This window comes from Dermacentor andersoni, chromosome 5 (assembly GCF_023375885.2).
Source record: "Dermacentor andersoni chromosome 5, qqDerAnde1_hic_scaffold, whole genome shotgun sequence".
Classification (NCBI taxonomy): Eukaryota; Metazoa; Arthropoda; class Arachnida; order Ixodida; family Ixodidae; genus Dermacentor; species Dermacentor andersoni.
In genome coordinates, this window is record NC_092818.1 from 164,844,171 (window position 1) to 164,861,472 (window position 17,302).

The following is a 17,302-nucleotide window of genomic DNA, read 5'->3' on the forward strand; positions in this document are numbered from 1 at the left end:
AATCATACAAGCTGACACAGATAGCAGTACAGGAAAGGGCTTGGAAGGTCGAGGGTTTTGAGGATGCACCTACCTTCAAAAAACTCTCGACATGGCTAGATTGCATCACTGTTTTCTACAAAAGAGTTCTGTTCACCTACTGCGTTAACGATGTCTCAAACGGAAATGAAGTCACTGAAATATTTTGGGGCCATTTGTCTAAAGCTGTGGATGTGACAATTGCACATGCGTGGCTGTTACAGCCATCTATATGCATATACATATGCAATGAAAGCAGCTGGACAAATACTGGCTGTTAATGTCGACTATACTGCTGACTGCATGTATATGAGCTTACCGTATTCCTTTGATTGTAACGAGAGTTTCTTGCATGATTTACGTTGCTTCAACTCGACCCTTGCGTTACATTCGAATAACGGCAGAATTAGCACCTCTAAAAAAATATATTTTAAATTCCACGATTTTTAGAGTTGTGTTGGCAACCTGTACCTTTACGTCTCGATCCAATCCATAGACAAGTCAACCACAGTCAAAATTTTTTTATTGTTGATATCGATGCCATTTTCGTTGTACTTGTGAGTGGTGTTAAGGTTATGGTGCTGCAGTACTCTGCGGTCTTTCGCAATTCAACTCTGCTTACTTGTGGCACATAGCGCATTTGACATTATTCCTGCTTCGAGAGACGAGCAATTCTGATAGCCAAGAAGGAGGAAACTCCGCCGTGGCTGGCAGCTCGATGTCAACAATTCACGGATGGCAGGACCAGCGGGAGACCCTCTTTAAATGCAAGGCCGGTCGCAAGGGCTCTGTGGACCTCGTAACTGCCTGGTACCATTGCCAAATGAAATGGTTGTGTGGCCTCTTTAAAATCAATTTATCTCAAACAAGCTGAAAGATGACGTGACCTTGTGCGATCATTCATGGAGATAGCTTTGCTTTTGCGAGACTCTGCTCATACCAGCAGCCAACCCCTCGAAGCCTACAGGTGATAGTGCTGTTGGCACTGATAAGCTTGGCGCAGCACCAAAAACGCTTTTGGGGCTGAGTCATGCAAAATTTTGTGGAAGTGAAACTGTCTCCGGAAGGGATCACCCAAGAATAGTGCCCAAGGAAAGCTGTCTCCACTTCAGACGATGACGGTAAGTGAAGAGAACTTGTTTCTGAATTGTGGTTACTTGAATAAAGGTACAATTTCTTCTTCTGTTCATCTCGCATTAATTCGTGGTTTTATGATGTTTTTATTTCGCATGTGTGGAAAGTATGCCCTCGCATTACATTAGATTAAATATGCTACTTCAATCAGCTAAAACGCAGAAGGTTGTGCAGAAATTATTTGAATTGCCAATAAATCTAATTAAGGAGCACTTTTTTAATCTTTTATTGGTAGTTGTCACGATACTGCGTCGTAAGCAAGACAAAGGCAGGTGCTGAGGCTTTGAGCAGCCCTTCAAAACATATCAGCATGTCACCATCTGTGGCTTAGAAGACAATATTCAGTGCATATAATTTCCAATAAGGCTAAACAGCAACGAGGTACCACCCACAATGGACCATTAGCACTTGCACACTTCGATGCAGCTAAAACGACACTGTAAATGTGTGAGACGAGGCTGTCGCTACGCCAACAGATGCTTACAGATTCACGATGCCTCTCTTCTAGTGCCAAGTTGCGTTTGCTTGGAGACTGCACACCCTTGAAGACAGCGCCTGTCGGGTGAAATGCTGTGGCCGCAGCGCCCAGAGGCCGAGGAGCGGCCAGTGGCGTAGCCTCCAACAGGGACATGGGCTCCCTCATGATGGGTGTCGGCCTGTGGGTGCCCTCGGCCAATGGTGCCCCAGCTCCCACAGGCGAAAGGCGGGGTGAAGCGTCAGAGGTTCCCCCTTCTGAATCACTCTCGACCACCCTTTCTTTGCATTGGAGGTCAATGACTGGATCGCCATCGCCTAGGATGAGGAACCCAAGAAAAAAATTGGTCAATTCCTCTTTTAGAGAAATTGGTCATAACACGAAAGCAAAATCTGTATTCTAAGTTTTCTAAGTGGCAGCTTTATTGCGCATTCAGAAATACAAGTCCATAAATGTACACAGCCTTTTATTAATAACAGTTTTGTACGAAGAGTGAAGCAATTACAGCAATAAGCATCCAAGGCCTGTGCTGCTGCGCAGCGTAAACAACACCCTGGAGCCGTATACTGAAATGTTCGCCTTCCGCGATAGTTTCGCTACTGCGATAGTCAGGTTCAGTAAATCAAACGACTGCTTACCCGTGACGTCAGTGTGCACTACCAACAAGTGCTCTCGAACACTTCACATCGCATGAGAGAGCACACCGTGCGAGTGCAGAGGGGCTCGGGTATGTTGTTTTCAAGTGTAGTGGCCGCAGTACTGGTTCTGCGCACTGACTAGGGTTGGCTACAGCCACTTTAGGTAAAATAAATTGAAAAAGGAAGTTTGAAATGTTTTATTTTAAACGAATCAACAAATATCGCCGCAAAACAATGCATGTAAGACGTCACCGAAAAGACCACTATAAACAACCGTCTCTCATATCTACTACACTCCACCACCAACCGAGCGTCAAATGACATGTTTGTCTATTCAATACATGTCGAGAGCATCCATTGTCACCATGACATTAAAATGACGTAGGCTGGAACTACAAGATTGCGCTGTTTATTTTCCGGTTTTGCTAAAACAGCCAATCTGCACGCGCCGTTGGCGGAGACGTGGCCAAGGTGATAGTTTCGCGGAAGGTGAATGTTTCAGAATACGGCCCCTGGAAGCTACCAGGTGTTATAGCTATATCCAACGCAACGGTGAGTGCGTATGCGGTGAGACTGCGTAGTTACAGCTAAGGTGGTATCAAGCGCAGTGCCCACACACATCTTCCAAGGTAAACAGACACGCGAAAATTATGTGAGCTGCCACAGCACCCCCGAGCAGTGATCGCGGTCGGGGATCACCTTCGAAGAAGCGCCAGGAATACTGTTGGCCATAACAGCTGACTGAGTTAAACCACAAGACACTTCCAAGCACTACTATCTTTACTGCACTTTAGAGTTGACGAGCTATAATTCGGACTCCACGGGGAATGCAAATAAGTCCGAACTATCTAATACCCGAAAAAACGTATGTATTTAAAAAAGGTCATCTTATTTACGTTTTAAGGCCCCTGTGGACAGAACAAGTGGTTGATGTGTTGCTGCTACGCACTTCCTCTAACGTGCAACCAGGTCCGCCTGTATCTCTGCCAGTTTTGAGTTTTGCTGTACACCGACAGAAGGTCAGGGATGGCTTGAGTCAGATCCCCATGTGGAATGTTCCGGAGCACACGGCACATTATCACCTGAGTCAGAGTCCCTGTTTGACAGTGGGAGGTCTTGCTCAATTCAGTTCTTCAGTTGCGTAGTTGGGCTCATTCGGACTGCAACTCAAGACTCATTTGGAGTCCAACTACGAGGGTCCCGTTGGTGCCATTTGACTCGGCCTATCAATAACTTCACGAGAAAGACTTCTTGGAGTCAGCAGAGCGGTCTCTGGAATGCAAACTAAACAAACAAGCACAGCATGGCACAATGCTGTCCGCAAGGCAAACTCGACAAATGGTGATAGCGGGCCATGCACGGGGGTGCCGGAAAAGGATGTGATGATCGCGATGTTGATGCGACCTCAAGGCCTCCAAGATTGGCAGTTGCAGTCAAATCTCAGAGGCGTAGAGCGGTAACCAAGACAAGGCCTCAGAAATTACCGTCTAGCATCTAATCTCTGAGGCCATGCTTGATGTATCGTCGAGGCTGCCAAAGGAGATAATGGCAACAGAGTTGGCATGTGCCACAGCCACGGACGGAGTCCGGATAATCGACTGTAGAGCTGTCCAAAATATCAGTCGTCTTTACACGTTAAGTCCATGGGGCCATTGGCAGTGCCGCGAAGCTGTCCGAATTATCGGTGTCCCATTTATCAGTCGGCGACTGTATAGGTGTCCAGGATGCTGGCCTTATTTTCTAAGGAATTACTCAGTGATAAAACAAATTATACCTAAATATCATCAATGCAATGGCAGCGCAACGGCCCAGTCACGATGGTCAGCGTAGACATACATGGACAGCATGTCAGTAAGGGTGCGGTTAAGGCACTCAGACCGTTCGTTTGTGGATGGCAAGCAGTAGCAACTTTGTGTTTAGTCGCGCACGAGTGTAGAATGTCATTGACAACTTTAGAAAGCAAGTAGTGGCCTCGGTCGGTGAGGAGCTTTCGAAGGACGCCGGGGTGAAGGATGACCTTCTCTAGGAGGAAGTCGGTCACATCAGTAGCACAGCTTGTCAGAAGAGCCCGTGTGATTGCATATCGGGTGGTGTAGTCTGTTGCTACAGCAATCCACTTGTTTCCCGAAGCAGGCGTAGGAAAAGGGCCTAAAAGGTCAACACCTACACGGAAGAATGGTTCTGATGGTAAGTCAAGTAGTTGAAGGTAACCAGCTGGGAGTGTGGTCAGCTTTTTGTGTCATTGACAAAGGTCACACGCAGCGACATAACGGCAAACGTCGGTATAGACCAGGCCAATAGAAGCGCCGACGAACGCAGTCATAAGTCCGTGATACGCCAAGGTGACCGGCAGTCGGTACGTCATGAAGCTGGGCGAGAACAGTCTGATGCAGATGCTCAAGCATGACGAAGAGTCGGGCAGGGTCATCCGGGTGCATGTTTGAATGGTATGCAACAGGGGTGTTCGCCTAGCAGCACTAGCTCTAGGTTGCAGCGGTAGGCCTAAAACAGGTCGGTGCTATCTCGAAACGGGGAAGCAAGCACACCTCGTCGTCGTCTTCTCATTCACTAGCACCATGCCCACTGCCCAGTGCCTTCAGTACAATCACTCCCCACTGAAAGAGTAGCCATCCTGGCGACCTAAGGGCAGGAAAACACAGAAGGGTCATGGCACTGCTTGAGCCGGGAGACGTGCACAATTTCCTGGCCGCGACGACACTGGTCGGAAGGCCCTTTTGTTGGCTCGATGAGGTAGTTGACCGCGGATGTTTTTTTCAGTACCCGATAATGGTGGATCCACACGACGGACGAAATCCGTCTTTTTCGCGACGGACTGCGCATCACGTGACTACACGTCACCGATTTGTGCCGTCCGCACGTCGTCCGCGACTCCCACGGACGGAAAATGCCGAGCTATTTTTCGCATCCGGATTTTGGGGGTCGAATGCTGCGGATTTAGCCTAGCATGCTCTACAGTCTCGCAACAAGCGCGGCTTTGGGATCTTTCTGCACAAGCTTCATCGCTGCTGACACCATTCGTGTCCAATTCGGACAAAACAACAGCCATTGCGGCCAACCGTCGTTTCCTTTCAATCTCCATTTTCATTCAGAATGAGAACACCTATGACAAAGTCTTTGTTACACCGATGGCGCCATCTAGAGTTAGTAGAAACAAGCAATTATATTAACTTACGGCCACTGAGATCCGCGCGGGCCGCCGCAACATCTTCGAGGCCATGTTCAGCCAATACAGCCACTCTAAGCCTACACGCCGAGAATCTGAGTATCGCTTTCGGAAACGGTGTCCACTCATCACGAATACATTGCTGTCGAAGCTTCTGGACACAAATTTAAACCAAATACAATCCTCAGTTTGAAAGTTACGGGCCACACAGTGGACGACGACGACTTGACAGGTTCGAGGCAGACGGCAGTCGCTTCGGGCGTAGCCGCCATCTTTATTTTTCCGGCGCGGTCGTCTACTCAGTCCGTCCGTCGTCTGGATGCGCTTCGCAGCCGGACGGGCGGCGGAATAAGCGTCCGCGGCACAGATTTGCGCGGAGCCGTCCGTCGTGTGGATACACCATAAGGACCGTGGTACTTGGAGAGCAGCTTAGAGGAAAGGCCTGGAGGAGTAGAGGGCACCCACAACCAGACCAGCGAGCCAGGAGCAAAGCACGTAGCCGCAGTAGATGAATCATAGCGATGCTTTTGGCGCCACTGGTCCTGGGATGTCAACGAACGAGCGAGCTGGCGACATTCTTCGGCGTAAGCAGCCACTCTAGAAACAGTCGTGCACTCCGAAGCGTCTGGTCGGTAAGGCAGAATCGTGTCCATAGTGCATGAAGGTTCGTGTCCGTAAAGGAGAAAGAAAGGGGAGAACCCAGTGGTGCTTTGCGTGGCGGTATTGTAAGCGTAGGTGACGAAAGCCAGAATGCGATCCCAATTCGAGTGGTCAGATGAAGCATACATGGCCAACATGTCGCCAAGGGTGCGGTTGAAACGCTCCGTCATCCCATTAGTTTGAGGATGATATGCCGTGGTGGTGCGGTGAATGATGCGACACTCCTTTAGCAATGCTGCAATGACGTCGGAGAGAAAAACGCGACCGCGGTCGCTCAGTAATTCTCTAGGTGCTCCATGGCGTAAAATCAGGTTTCGAAGGATAAAACTGGCGACGTCTTTTGCTGTGGCAGATGCTAGGGCTGAAGTTTCGGCGTACCGCGTGAGGTGGTCGATAGCGACAATAACCCAGCGGTTGCCACTTGGAGTGTTGGGAAGCGGACCGTATAGGTCAATGCCGACACGGTCGAACGCGTGCGCGGGGCATGGTAAAGGTTGCAAGGGGCCGGTGGCATGTTGAGGTGGCATCTTGCGTCGTTGGCATATGAGGCAGGACCGGACGTACTGGCGAACGAAGCGGTACATACCGCGCCAGTAGTACCGAAGCTGGATGCGAGAGTATGTCTTTAAGACACCAGCGTGGCCGCATTGGGGATCGTCGTGGAACATGGCGCAGATGTCAAGGCGCAGGTGTCGGGGTATAACAAGCAACCACTTGCGACCGCTCGAATTGTAGTTGCGGCGGTACAGCAGGTTATCCCGAATTATGAAGTGCACGGCTTGACGACGGAGCGTCCGAGAAATTGGCGCTGGCGACTGGCTAGACAGGAAGTCAATAAGCGAAGAGATCCATGGGTCCTTGCGCTGCTCTGATGGCATGTCGGTAATGTTGAGGGCGAAGGCTCCATGTGTGGAAATAGACGAGTGGTCAGGACCGGAGGGCAGGGGTGACCGGGATAGAGCGTCTGCGTCTGAATGTTTTCGGCCGGAGCGATAAACAACACGGATGTCGTACTCTTGTAGGCGCAATGCCCAACAGGCGAGCCGACCAGTTGGATCTTTTAATGTAGGTAACCAGCATAGGGCATGATGGTCGGTCACGATGTCAAATGGACGCCCGTACACATAAGGACGAAATTTTCCGATTGCCCAAATGATGGCCAGACATTCCTTTTCAGTAACGGAGTAGTTCGCCTCAGCTTTGGTAAGGGTGCGGCTGGCATACGCGACGACGTACTCTTCGAAGCCATCCTTGCGTTGTGCAAGAACAGCGTCGAGCCCGACACCGCTAGCGTCCGTATGGATCTCAGTTGGTGCAGAGGGATCGAAGTGTCGCAGTACTGGAGGAGAGGTGAGAACGCGTCGCAGTTCTTGGAATGCGTCGTCGCATGCGGGGGACCAGGCTGATAGGTCAGAACTGCCGGTGAGAAGCTGCGTCAAGGGGGCAATGATAGAGGCAAAGTTACGGATGAAGCGCCGGAAATATGAGCAAATATAATAGGAGCCGGAGGAGTGTAAGGCCGCGTGACGTCAGCGTACGTTAGCGGTCCAGCTGGAGGCTGCGGAGGAGGGGCAGATGGCAGCTCCGCAGCAACTTGCTTCTGAATGACGTGACGAAGCGAAGGAGCCAGGGTTGTCGACAGCTCGGGTGCGCTATTCGCCAGAGAGCGTTGGCGTGCGACTTCCTGGCGGATGAACTGCTTTATCTCCGGCATGAAAGCAGAGATGTCGGCAGTGTCGCGACCGAAGTCCAACGGGGATAGATCCGCAGTGTCCTGCTGAGCAGCGTGTGTTCATGCACGTTGCTTGCGCAGCTCGTCGTGCTGCTAGCAAAGCTGTATGACCTCGGCAATAGTCCGGGGACTCTTCGCGACGAGCATCTGAAAGGCATGCTCATCGATGCCTTTCATGACGTGCTTGATCTTGTCTGCTTCATCCATGGATGAGTTGACGCGCTTGCAGAGCGAGAGCACGTCTTCAATATAACTGGTGAAGGTCTCGTCCTGGCGTTGAGCTCGACCACGCAAGCGCTGCTCAGCGCGAAGCCGGCGAACTGCGGGACGGCCGAAGACCTCAGCCAAAGTCGCCGTGAAAGCCGACCAGGTGGTAAAATCGGCTTCATGATTGCGGAACCATAGGTTGGCCACGTCAGTCAAGTAAAATATGACATTTGTGAGCTTGGCGCGGTCGTCCCACTTATTATAGGCGCTTACACGGTCATATTCGGCGAGCCAGTCTTCCACGTCGTGGTCGTCTGTGCCGCTAAATATAGCCGTATCGCGCTGGCGGATAACACCAGAGCAGCAGACGACGGCCGGGGGCACGGGAGCAGCAGCCTGGGACGGTCCCGGTTCATCCATTGTAACAGCTGGTGGTAGCGTCCGACTGCGGAGTTCTGGAGTTACAATATACCATCTTGGAGTTCGAACATGCGAAGGGAAGGATCGGGCGTCGTTGAAGCGAGCCGTTGAATAAGGTCTTGTAAGGAGGCGTCCCGACGTTGTTCGGCTCCATTATCACGAAAAGCAGTCAGAGAGAGAACGGTGACAGGTATGCTGGCAGCAGAAACGTCAGGAGGGTCGACAGGATGGCGCGACAAGCAGTCTGCATCTTGATGTAACCGGTCGGTCTTGTATACAACTGAATAGTTGTATTCTTGAAAGCGCAGAGCCCAGCAGCCAAGGCGCCCTGAAGGATCTTTGAGGGACGAAAGGCAACACAGAGTGTGGTGATCAGTGATGACTGTGAATTCCCGACGACCGAAGTGGCACTTGGACAAATTTAGTTGTAGCCCCACCTGATGGAAAACAGAGAGGATCGTCGATAGGCGTTCGAGGTGTGTCGCAAAAGTCGGAGAAAAAACAATCAAGTCGTCCAGGTAACAGAGGCAGATGGACCACTTGAAACCATGTAGGAGGGCATCCATCATGCGTTCAAATGTGGCCAGGGCATTACATAAACCGAAAGGCATCACCTTGAACTGATACAGGCCATTGGGAGTAATAAAATCTGTCTTCTCGCGGTCCATGTCATCGACGGCAATTTGCCAGTAGCCAGAGCGAAGGTCGATGGACGAAAAATATTGTGCTCCATGCAGGCAATCTAGGGCATCGTCAATGCGTGGTAGCGGATAGACGTCCCTCTTTGTTACTTTGTTGAGGTGTCGATAACCCACGCAAAATCGCCAACTGTTGTCCTTCTTTTTAACTAGTACAACAGGGGATGCCCATGGGCTGCAAGAAGCTTCGATGACGTCTCGAGATATCATCTTGTCAACTTCATGTTGGATGATTTGTCGCTCAGTAGGCGAGACGCGGTAGGGTCGCCGATGGAAGGGGCTCGCATCACCAGTGTTTATTCGATGTTTTACAACAGATTTTTGTCCTAGAGGGCGCTCTCCAAGGTCGAATATGTCCCAGTATGAGGCAAGGAGGCAACGTAGTCCTTTAGCACGCTGGGGCGGAAGGTCGGGAGCAATTATTTTTGTTAGGGCATTCAAGTCTGAAGGGGCAGGGGGCGAAGCAAGAGTTGAACACGAGGAGCTGTTACAAGTTAAAGCTGAAATGTGGTAGTCTCTGGCCGGCGTTATTTGCGCCAGGGATGTTCCACACAGGAGTACTTGTGTACAAAGTCCAAAGTTCACAAGTGGAAGGCAGGACGTGTTGTCCGAAATGGTAATGACGGTGTGAGGAAAAGCGACGGTATGCGAGAGCAGGACATCTGGATTAGGGGATACGATGTAGTCACTGTCTGGTATAGGTAGAACGGGGGAGAGACCTATGTAGGTAACGGCACGATGAGGGAGGTGAATATGCTCTCTGGAGCATAGCCGTATCGGAGCACCATCGCGAGGGTCAATAGCAGCAGGTAGAGCAAGTTGCACAACACCGGCAGAACAGTCTATCAAAGCAGAATGTGTAGACAGAAAGTCAAGGCCCAGGGTGAGGTCGTGAGGGCAGTGCTCTAGTACACAAAATAAAACAGAAGTATGATGTCCGGCGACACTCACGCGAGTCGGACACATGCCAATAACAGCTGGTGTTTCACTATCGGCGACTCGGACCACAGGCGACGGGGCAGGAGTGAGGACTTTCTTGAGACGATTCCGAAGCTGAGCATTCATTACAGATACGTGCGCACCAGTGTCAATCAGAGCCGTAACAAGTACACCATCCACGTTCACTTTAATGAGGTTTCGATGTGTGGGCAAGGTCAGAAGAGGATTTTTGCATCAGGTCGGTTTGGCAGCATCACCTCCAGGTGCTGCACCCGTTAGTTTTCCAGAAGGGTGCGCTGGAAGGAGCTAGGGGACGATGATCGACGAGATGGGGGCGATCGGGAGAAGCGGCGACGTGGCGAAGGGGAGCGGCTAGAGCGGGTAGGCAGAGAAGTGTCGCCAGAATGTACTGGCTGTGTTTGGGGGGGGAACCGAGGAGCAACATGAGGGCCGTAAGATGGGAGGTAGGGCCACGGGGCCGAAATCCACGAAGACCGGCAGTGACGTGAAATATGGCCGATACGGCCACAAGTGAAGCATATAGGTTTTTCATCTGGAGTGCGCCATTCGGCCGGATTGCGATACCGCGTAGGGGCATTCAGGCTGTGGGTGCATATTACAGTGCTGGACGGAGTGTAGTCAGGTCAATTAACTGAGCAGACGTTGGTCAAGCCAACACTGGCCAATTCTGGGCGCACGACGGAACGTGTCAATGAGACGGTCGCTTGGCAATTGTCGGGGCCATGGGTTGGGGTTGTGACCGGAGATGCAGCTTCTATTTCACTTCAGCTACCACAGTCAGTTGTATCATTTCAAAAAAGCATGCCACACATACTGTAGTGACAAGCACAGTTTCGTTCTTTATGCCTGTGTTTTTCAGCTTCTTTCTTTTTTTTTTAATCTCAAAAGCCAGCCAAGATATTAAGGTTGAAATATGAAACTTGAAGCTATTCATTTCCAGTGTCAATGTTTAATTCTTAATAGCAAAATATTGTTATGGGGATGTAACACTACACTGACTTTCCGCTTTACAAGCTTTCATATGCTAATTATCACCAGATGCATTCCAAACTTTCTGCTTTCAAGCTGAACATGCAAGAAGTAGCAGTCTACTTACCCTCATCTTCACAAATTATCATCCGTTCGTCATCACTGGATGCATCTCCGTCTTTTTCATTGTTTCCGGGGCCAACATTGCCTATGGAAGACTCCGAAGTATTTTCAGTCCAGGGAAGTGCAACAGCAGGATTCTGCAAACATTTGAAAATGTGGGAAGCAGATTTATGGGGTTCAGTGTTTGCAGTTCAAACCTCGAAACATCTAAGAAAAAACAAAGTCAGCGAAATTCCTTTCTGGGAATTCAACTTGAACTCTATGGGTGATGTGTTATTCTAAAGTACAACTAATTAAATTTTTGTACATCTAACACATTTGCAGGCTTTCAAATCAAATGATATTTATCGACGATATGTAATTGAACATTTCAAAACTTTTTCACAAAAGTGCGCTGCCACCGCATCGCCCCCCCCTTCAATTTTTGTTAATTTGCTCGTTCGCTCCACGTCTCCTCTTCCTCCTCTGCGTCACCCTCGTCACTCCCCCCTCGGCCGGCGTACCCCGATGAGAAGTCCGTTCGCTGTTTCGCTTCTCTGTGAAATTTTCCAGCAACCACATTACAACCAGTACTTCACCTCGCGCAGCTACCCTATAAGTGGTATGCGTGTAAGTTGCTTTTTATGGGAAGATAAATGGGAGTCATTAAACAATGCATTATATCTAGTCCTGCACTATATGTAATTAGTTACGTTATTAGTGATCAGTGGTAAAATTTTTAAAAGTTATAACTTACACTAATTAATCATTTTAATTAGGATGATTAGTGTTCATCAGGCAACAAAGACTGCTCATCACTGTCACTCCCCCTTGACACCTCATAATCAACATCAATATCCTTTGAATAACAGTACATAAGAAGCTCTTGAATTCCTGCATCATTCAAAAAAACAAGCCGGCTTTTTGCACTGGTTCTCACTAAAAGTAAAATGAGACCAACACTGACAGTCAATAAGCTTTCTCACTCTATCTGTCATATAAAAACACAACCTACTATAAAGACTAGTTTAACCAACTCAATACACTTGAACCTCATTATAATGAGGTTGAAGGGAAAGCCAAAATTATCATATTTACTCGCATAATGAACGCAGTCCCCACTTTTCCAATCATTTTTGTTTCTTTTTCTTGCATAATGATCGCACCCTGAACTTGCTGCCGTGAAGTAGGAGACACACCGTACGATTCGGCGTCTGATATGGCGTTCGGTGGGTGCAACTGTGTCCGACACCGTGTCGGATGCTGAGTTTTCCGTGTCTCCTACTTTTATTGCGATACCAATTAATATGGACGCCCCAGGCGAATTTTTGCAGTCGTCGTCGCCACCACATGCTGCATGGTGTAGGTGTGAGTGAAAGCGTGCGAGGGAAGCCAATGATCGCTGCTCAATCTTGCGCGCCATCTTTCGTTGTTGCACAAGAGGCCCTGGGGGGAAGGCACAGCAGCGCTGTACTCTGGCAGCAACTGCATACTGCACAACCGCGCCCGAGTCGATGGCGGCTCATACCTTTTCGTGTGCTGCATTCTCGCCACTCAGTTTGCATCGAAGCAAATGTTTATAAAGTTTATATGGCCATTAAAACTACTATCCTTACTTTGTATAGCTGTCTACACATTTACTATCCCTATCGATGATTCGAATTTCGGGCGAAACTGACTTTTTTAGAGGTGGCCGTAGAAAAAGGGAACTGCTTCAAATTTTACCCCCGCGTAATGTACGCACCACCCCCCAACTTTGTGCATATTTTTCAGGGAGAAAGTGTGTTCATTACGCGAGTAAATACGGTACTTCGTTATATCCACTATTCCGTCATAGTGATTATTGCCCTTTGCTGCAGTACAGTAAATCCTTATTAATTCAACCCTCGTTGATTCAGAAAATCAGATCATTCAGGCATCCGAGCCAGCACAGCTGTCAACTCTCATGCCCATGTGTATTTCTATGCAATGTATAAGTTCACTCCATACTTGAACCACCTGAGCATAACATCACGAATGGCTTGAAGAAAGGAAACTCACAAACTTACATCACTACTTTCTCCATTTTTAGAGCCAGGGGTCTCTTCTTTTGCATTATCTGTAAAAGTAAGGGCAGTCATGTTAGAAAAAATTAAGTGCCAATACATATGTTAATGAGAGACTAAAACAACAATGATCAGCTAACTTAGACTGTTAAAGTAGTGTTTTAAAATGTCTTTCTTATTTAATCGTCTGAGAAAAATCTATTTTATTGTAAACAAAACAAAAGCCACACTTCCCTTTTTTTGATTTTCATGTTGAAACCTCAGATTGCCATTACAGCGCTATGACATTAAAAATTTCAAAGTATATTTTTCCTATTCGGACCATTTTAGTAGAGGAAGAACTCTCGGAAATGGCTGGGTTGGACCTTCTTTACTGTTAAACAACTGACTAGATGCTGTCAATATTAACGTCATGGCGAGCTGGTGCAGGAATTGCCAGACGCTTCTTGTTCTGCAACATTTTTGGCTCACCATCATTCTTCTCATGGCAAGAGTGGCTGCTTTACTACTGCACTAGCTAAGTTTCCTAATAGAGGCAAGCCCACTTATACTGATACCGGTTTTAACAGTACATTGGACATAATAATGATAGAGTAGAAGAGTGACTGAATGAGGACGTAGAAAGAAATAGATACACAGACACAGCGCTTCACTTCCAACTATGGATTTTATTTTCGCACGCATCGATAAATATACACCGTACGAGCGGAAACAAACGTGACAGCAAAAAAGAACATTCAGTGGTGCGTTTTGATGAACCGTACACGTGTGAAAGGCATGGTGAAAACATGTACTGCAATGGTCCCAAAGGTAAACCGAGGAATTGTATCTCCTTTTCAGGTAGCGACACCGAAGGCTTGCTTACGAACTTTTCTTCGAATTTTGCAATATTGTAGGCCTCCACAATCTCCTTCGTCATCCTGCGATGAACCGTATACAGAATGGAAGTACTTTCAAACATGGGCTTGCAGGAACAATCTCGGCAGTGAATACCCAAATGACCAGAGATTACCCTAGTGACGCTATATCGATGCTCTTTTAATCGCTCATTGATGCATCTGCTGGTTTGACCAACATACATTCTTCCGCATGAAAGTGGAATGGCACAGACAACGTTATAAGTTCAGGTTACAAATTGTTTGCGATGTTGAGTAGAACATGCGTGCCTTTTGTTATTCTCTGTATAAACCTGTTTGCATAGCTTCTGTAGATGCTCAGGGGCAGAGAAAACCATGTGCGGTTTAATTTTCTACGTGCCTTTTGCATTGCAGCAGAGCAGGACTGTCAAGCAAAGAAGCGACTTCTTCCCCCCTGCTGCCCTTTGAAGTGCATCGTCCAGTCTGGCAGGAGCTGATAAAAACATGAGGTCTCATCCATGTTGAAAATATCGTCTGCAGAGTACAATTCAGCTACAGTGCAGTCCACTTATAACGATACCACATATAACGATATATCGGTTATAACGATGGGTCGACATGAGAGTGTCATTTTATGCATTAGGTCTATGGGGAAAAAAACCATTTATAACGATAGGTTATTCACCGCATATCGGATATAACGATAAAAATTTTGCAGTCTGGACGGCGTTTTCCGCGCCAAATAATCGTAACGTTTGCGTTGCTTAGTTCCCTGAAACGAACGATGTCGAGACGAGGCGATGTTTACCTCCGTAAGTTCGTATCTGCCGCCATTACCGCGCAGCGCGTCTCGCCCCGCCCGCGCACGAGTAGGCGCAGCCAACGTTGGCGCAGCGCGCCACAAGATGGCGCTAGCTGCTTCATGCGCGTCGGCCACAGTCGCTCCGAAAGAGAGAGAAAGAAAAAAAGAAGCGACAAGCAAAGCGGCGCGGTGGCGCCCGTCCCGCGTATCTCTCGCGATAGCAGGCTGACGCCACTGAAGCAGCGTGCAACCAACGGTTCAACCCAGTTCGAAGATGGCGCCGACAACGCGCAAAGCTGTGTCGCTTGACACGAAGATGGATATTTTGCAGGACTCTCGATGCGGCTTCAAGGTGAGCGCCCTCGTGAAGAAGTATGAGCTCGTCCAGTTAACGATATCAACCATCTTGAAAACCGGGAGCGCCGCGATTGTGAAGGCAGGAGCTATCAGCGGCCATTCCGATCAGCGGAAAAGGGGTTGGAGACCTTTGTACGCCGATGTTGAAGAGGCGCTTTACCAGTGGTTCATCACCAATTGCTTCAAGAAGGCGGGCTTTGTGCGTAAGGACGAACTTCCCCAACCCGCTGAGACCGACCCGGTGGAAGCCGCTGACATAACCGAGCTCTGGGAGCTCGTTCCTACTGGTGACACAGGTGGTGTGTCGAAGGAGGAGTTTTTGACTGCAGACAGTGCTGCCTCGTTCTGCGATGAGGTCACCGACGAGCGATCGCCGACGATGTGCTGTCTCGACAGACGGCAAAGTTGTGCAACGGTGGCGACGGCATCAGCGACAGTGACAACGAGATCGACAGTGGCTCCTTGACCCCGACCACGATGTCCACGCAAAGTGCACTGTCGTCGATCGACTCCTTAATTGATTTTATGCATGCTAAAGGATTGCCGCCAGTGTTCGCGCAGCAGCTGGAATCCATGCACACCGCGGTTGTGAAGCTGAAGCTGCCGCAAAAGCAAGTGCAGATTTCGGACTATTTTGGCGCGCCTAATCCTTGACACGGTCATTGGCGCTAGAAATAAAGTTTGTTTTTCACGGCCTACTGTATACATCATCTATTCTTTAGAGCAAGTAGCAAATTCGAGTTCAGAGCTGCAAAGGTAAAGAGCGCAAACGCGTTTAATTTTTTTTTTTTTGATAACTGCAGTCCAGATATAGCGATCATCGGTTATAACGATCATATTTTTCGTCTTTCTCGATATCGTTATAAGTGGACTGCACTGTACCTCTATAAAACGGTCATTGCGCCAGGAATGTGCGCCTTCTCCATACGCAGCCTTTTCCTGCCCGAGACTACCGGCCAAGTTATTCTGTTCCTTTGGCGAAAATGAAAAAGCCAACCAGCACTGGCGTCGAACCCAGTTATTTCAAGTGCACCGGGAAATTCACTGGCTTTTTCTTGGAGCATTGGGCCAGACATGGGAATGTTTTGCAGTCTGGCATCTTTGAACCACATGAGAACAGCTTAGTCCACATTTCGGAAGTTTCCCAGTAGCAGCTGTTTCCTCATAGGAGCGAGTTGCGATTCCCGGTGAACCCTGACAATCTTGTCTCGGTCTTTCAAAATGGTCGCGATGGTCGATAGGGCAATGCCACGCTGCCTGCACAAGTTGATTTGCTTTTTTCCCTGCGTCGATTTCCTGCAATACGTCCAATTTGTCCTGCAGCAAAAACTGCTTTGGCTTCTTCTTGGCGGCGTCGCTAGCTGCATTCACTGTTGGATCTTGCGCGAACATCGCCAACCCTTTGTTGTGAAGTTCGTGGTGAAGCAGTTGGCACTCAACATGATGATGATAGCTACTGCACTCTGTTCTGTTGCGGCACTGTTACTTTTAGCCGAATTCGTAATACTGATGTTCCTCGGTTATTAAGGGGGGATGAGGGGATCGGAACTAACTTTTTCATTTTTTATCTTAGAGTGATGAAATTTGGCATACAGGTTCGAAATAGCATCAGACAGACAGCTGCAAAGTTTCACAATCATATCTTCAGTAGTTTTTATTTTATCATTATTTATATATTGCTTCCATGTTGCTTGCTCGTGGAAAGCCTAGCGTGACAGCAAAATGGGTTATGGGTCTGTAAATGTTTTTAATAGTTACTAAGAAGTATAGTCTAAGTCAAGATTCTCTTAATTTCTTTTTAAATTTCTCTGCTCTTCTTCTAAACGATATAGTATGCACCTTCTCTTTATGTTTAGAATGTATCATGCTCCAATTATTGTGTAATAAAAAAATGGTGAGCCTAAATGGTAAATCTGAGACTGTCTTGACATAAGGCACACTTCACCAATTGCAGCAAAACAAACAGGATTAAAATCCGTGCTCCCATTGCCGTGCTATGCTTTCCACGAGCGAGGTGATAAGCTCAAAACAAACTTTTGAGAAA

General features: G+C 48.3%; 1 protein-coding gene across 3 annotated transcripts in view; it reads right to left on the reverse strand.

Annotated features, from left to right (window-relative positions):
* Nucleotides 1-17,302, reverse strand: part of LOC126531570 (protein capicua homolog) — a 121,506-nt gene that overhangs the window by 69,825 nt on the left and 34,379 nt on the right. For all 3 annotated transcript variants that reach the window (XM_055071252.2, XM_055071253.2, XM_050179135.3), the window contains exons 7-9: nucleotides 13,246-13,295; nucleotides 11,223-11,355; nucleotides 1,637-1,944 (exon numbers count right to left, since the gene is read on the reverse strand). In XM_055071252.2, the coding sequence (XP_054927227.2) occupies nucleotides 1,637-1,944; nucleotides 11,223-11,355; nucleotides 13,246-13,295 (491 nt within the window). The remainder of the gene's footprint in view (nucleotides 1-1,636; nucleotides 1,945-11,222; nucleotides 11,356-13,245; nucleotides 13,296-17,302) is intronic.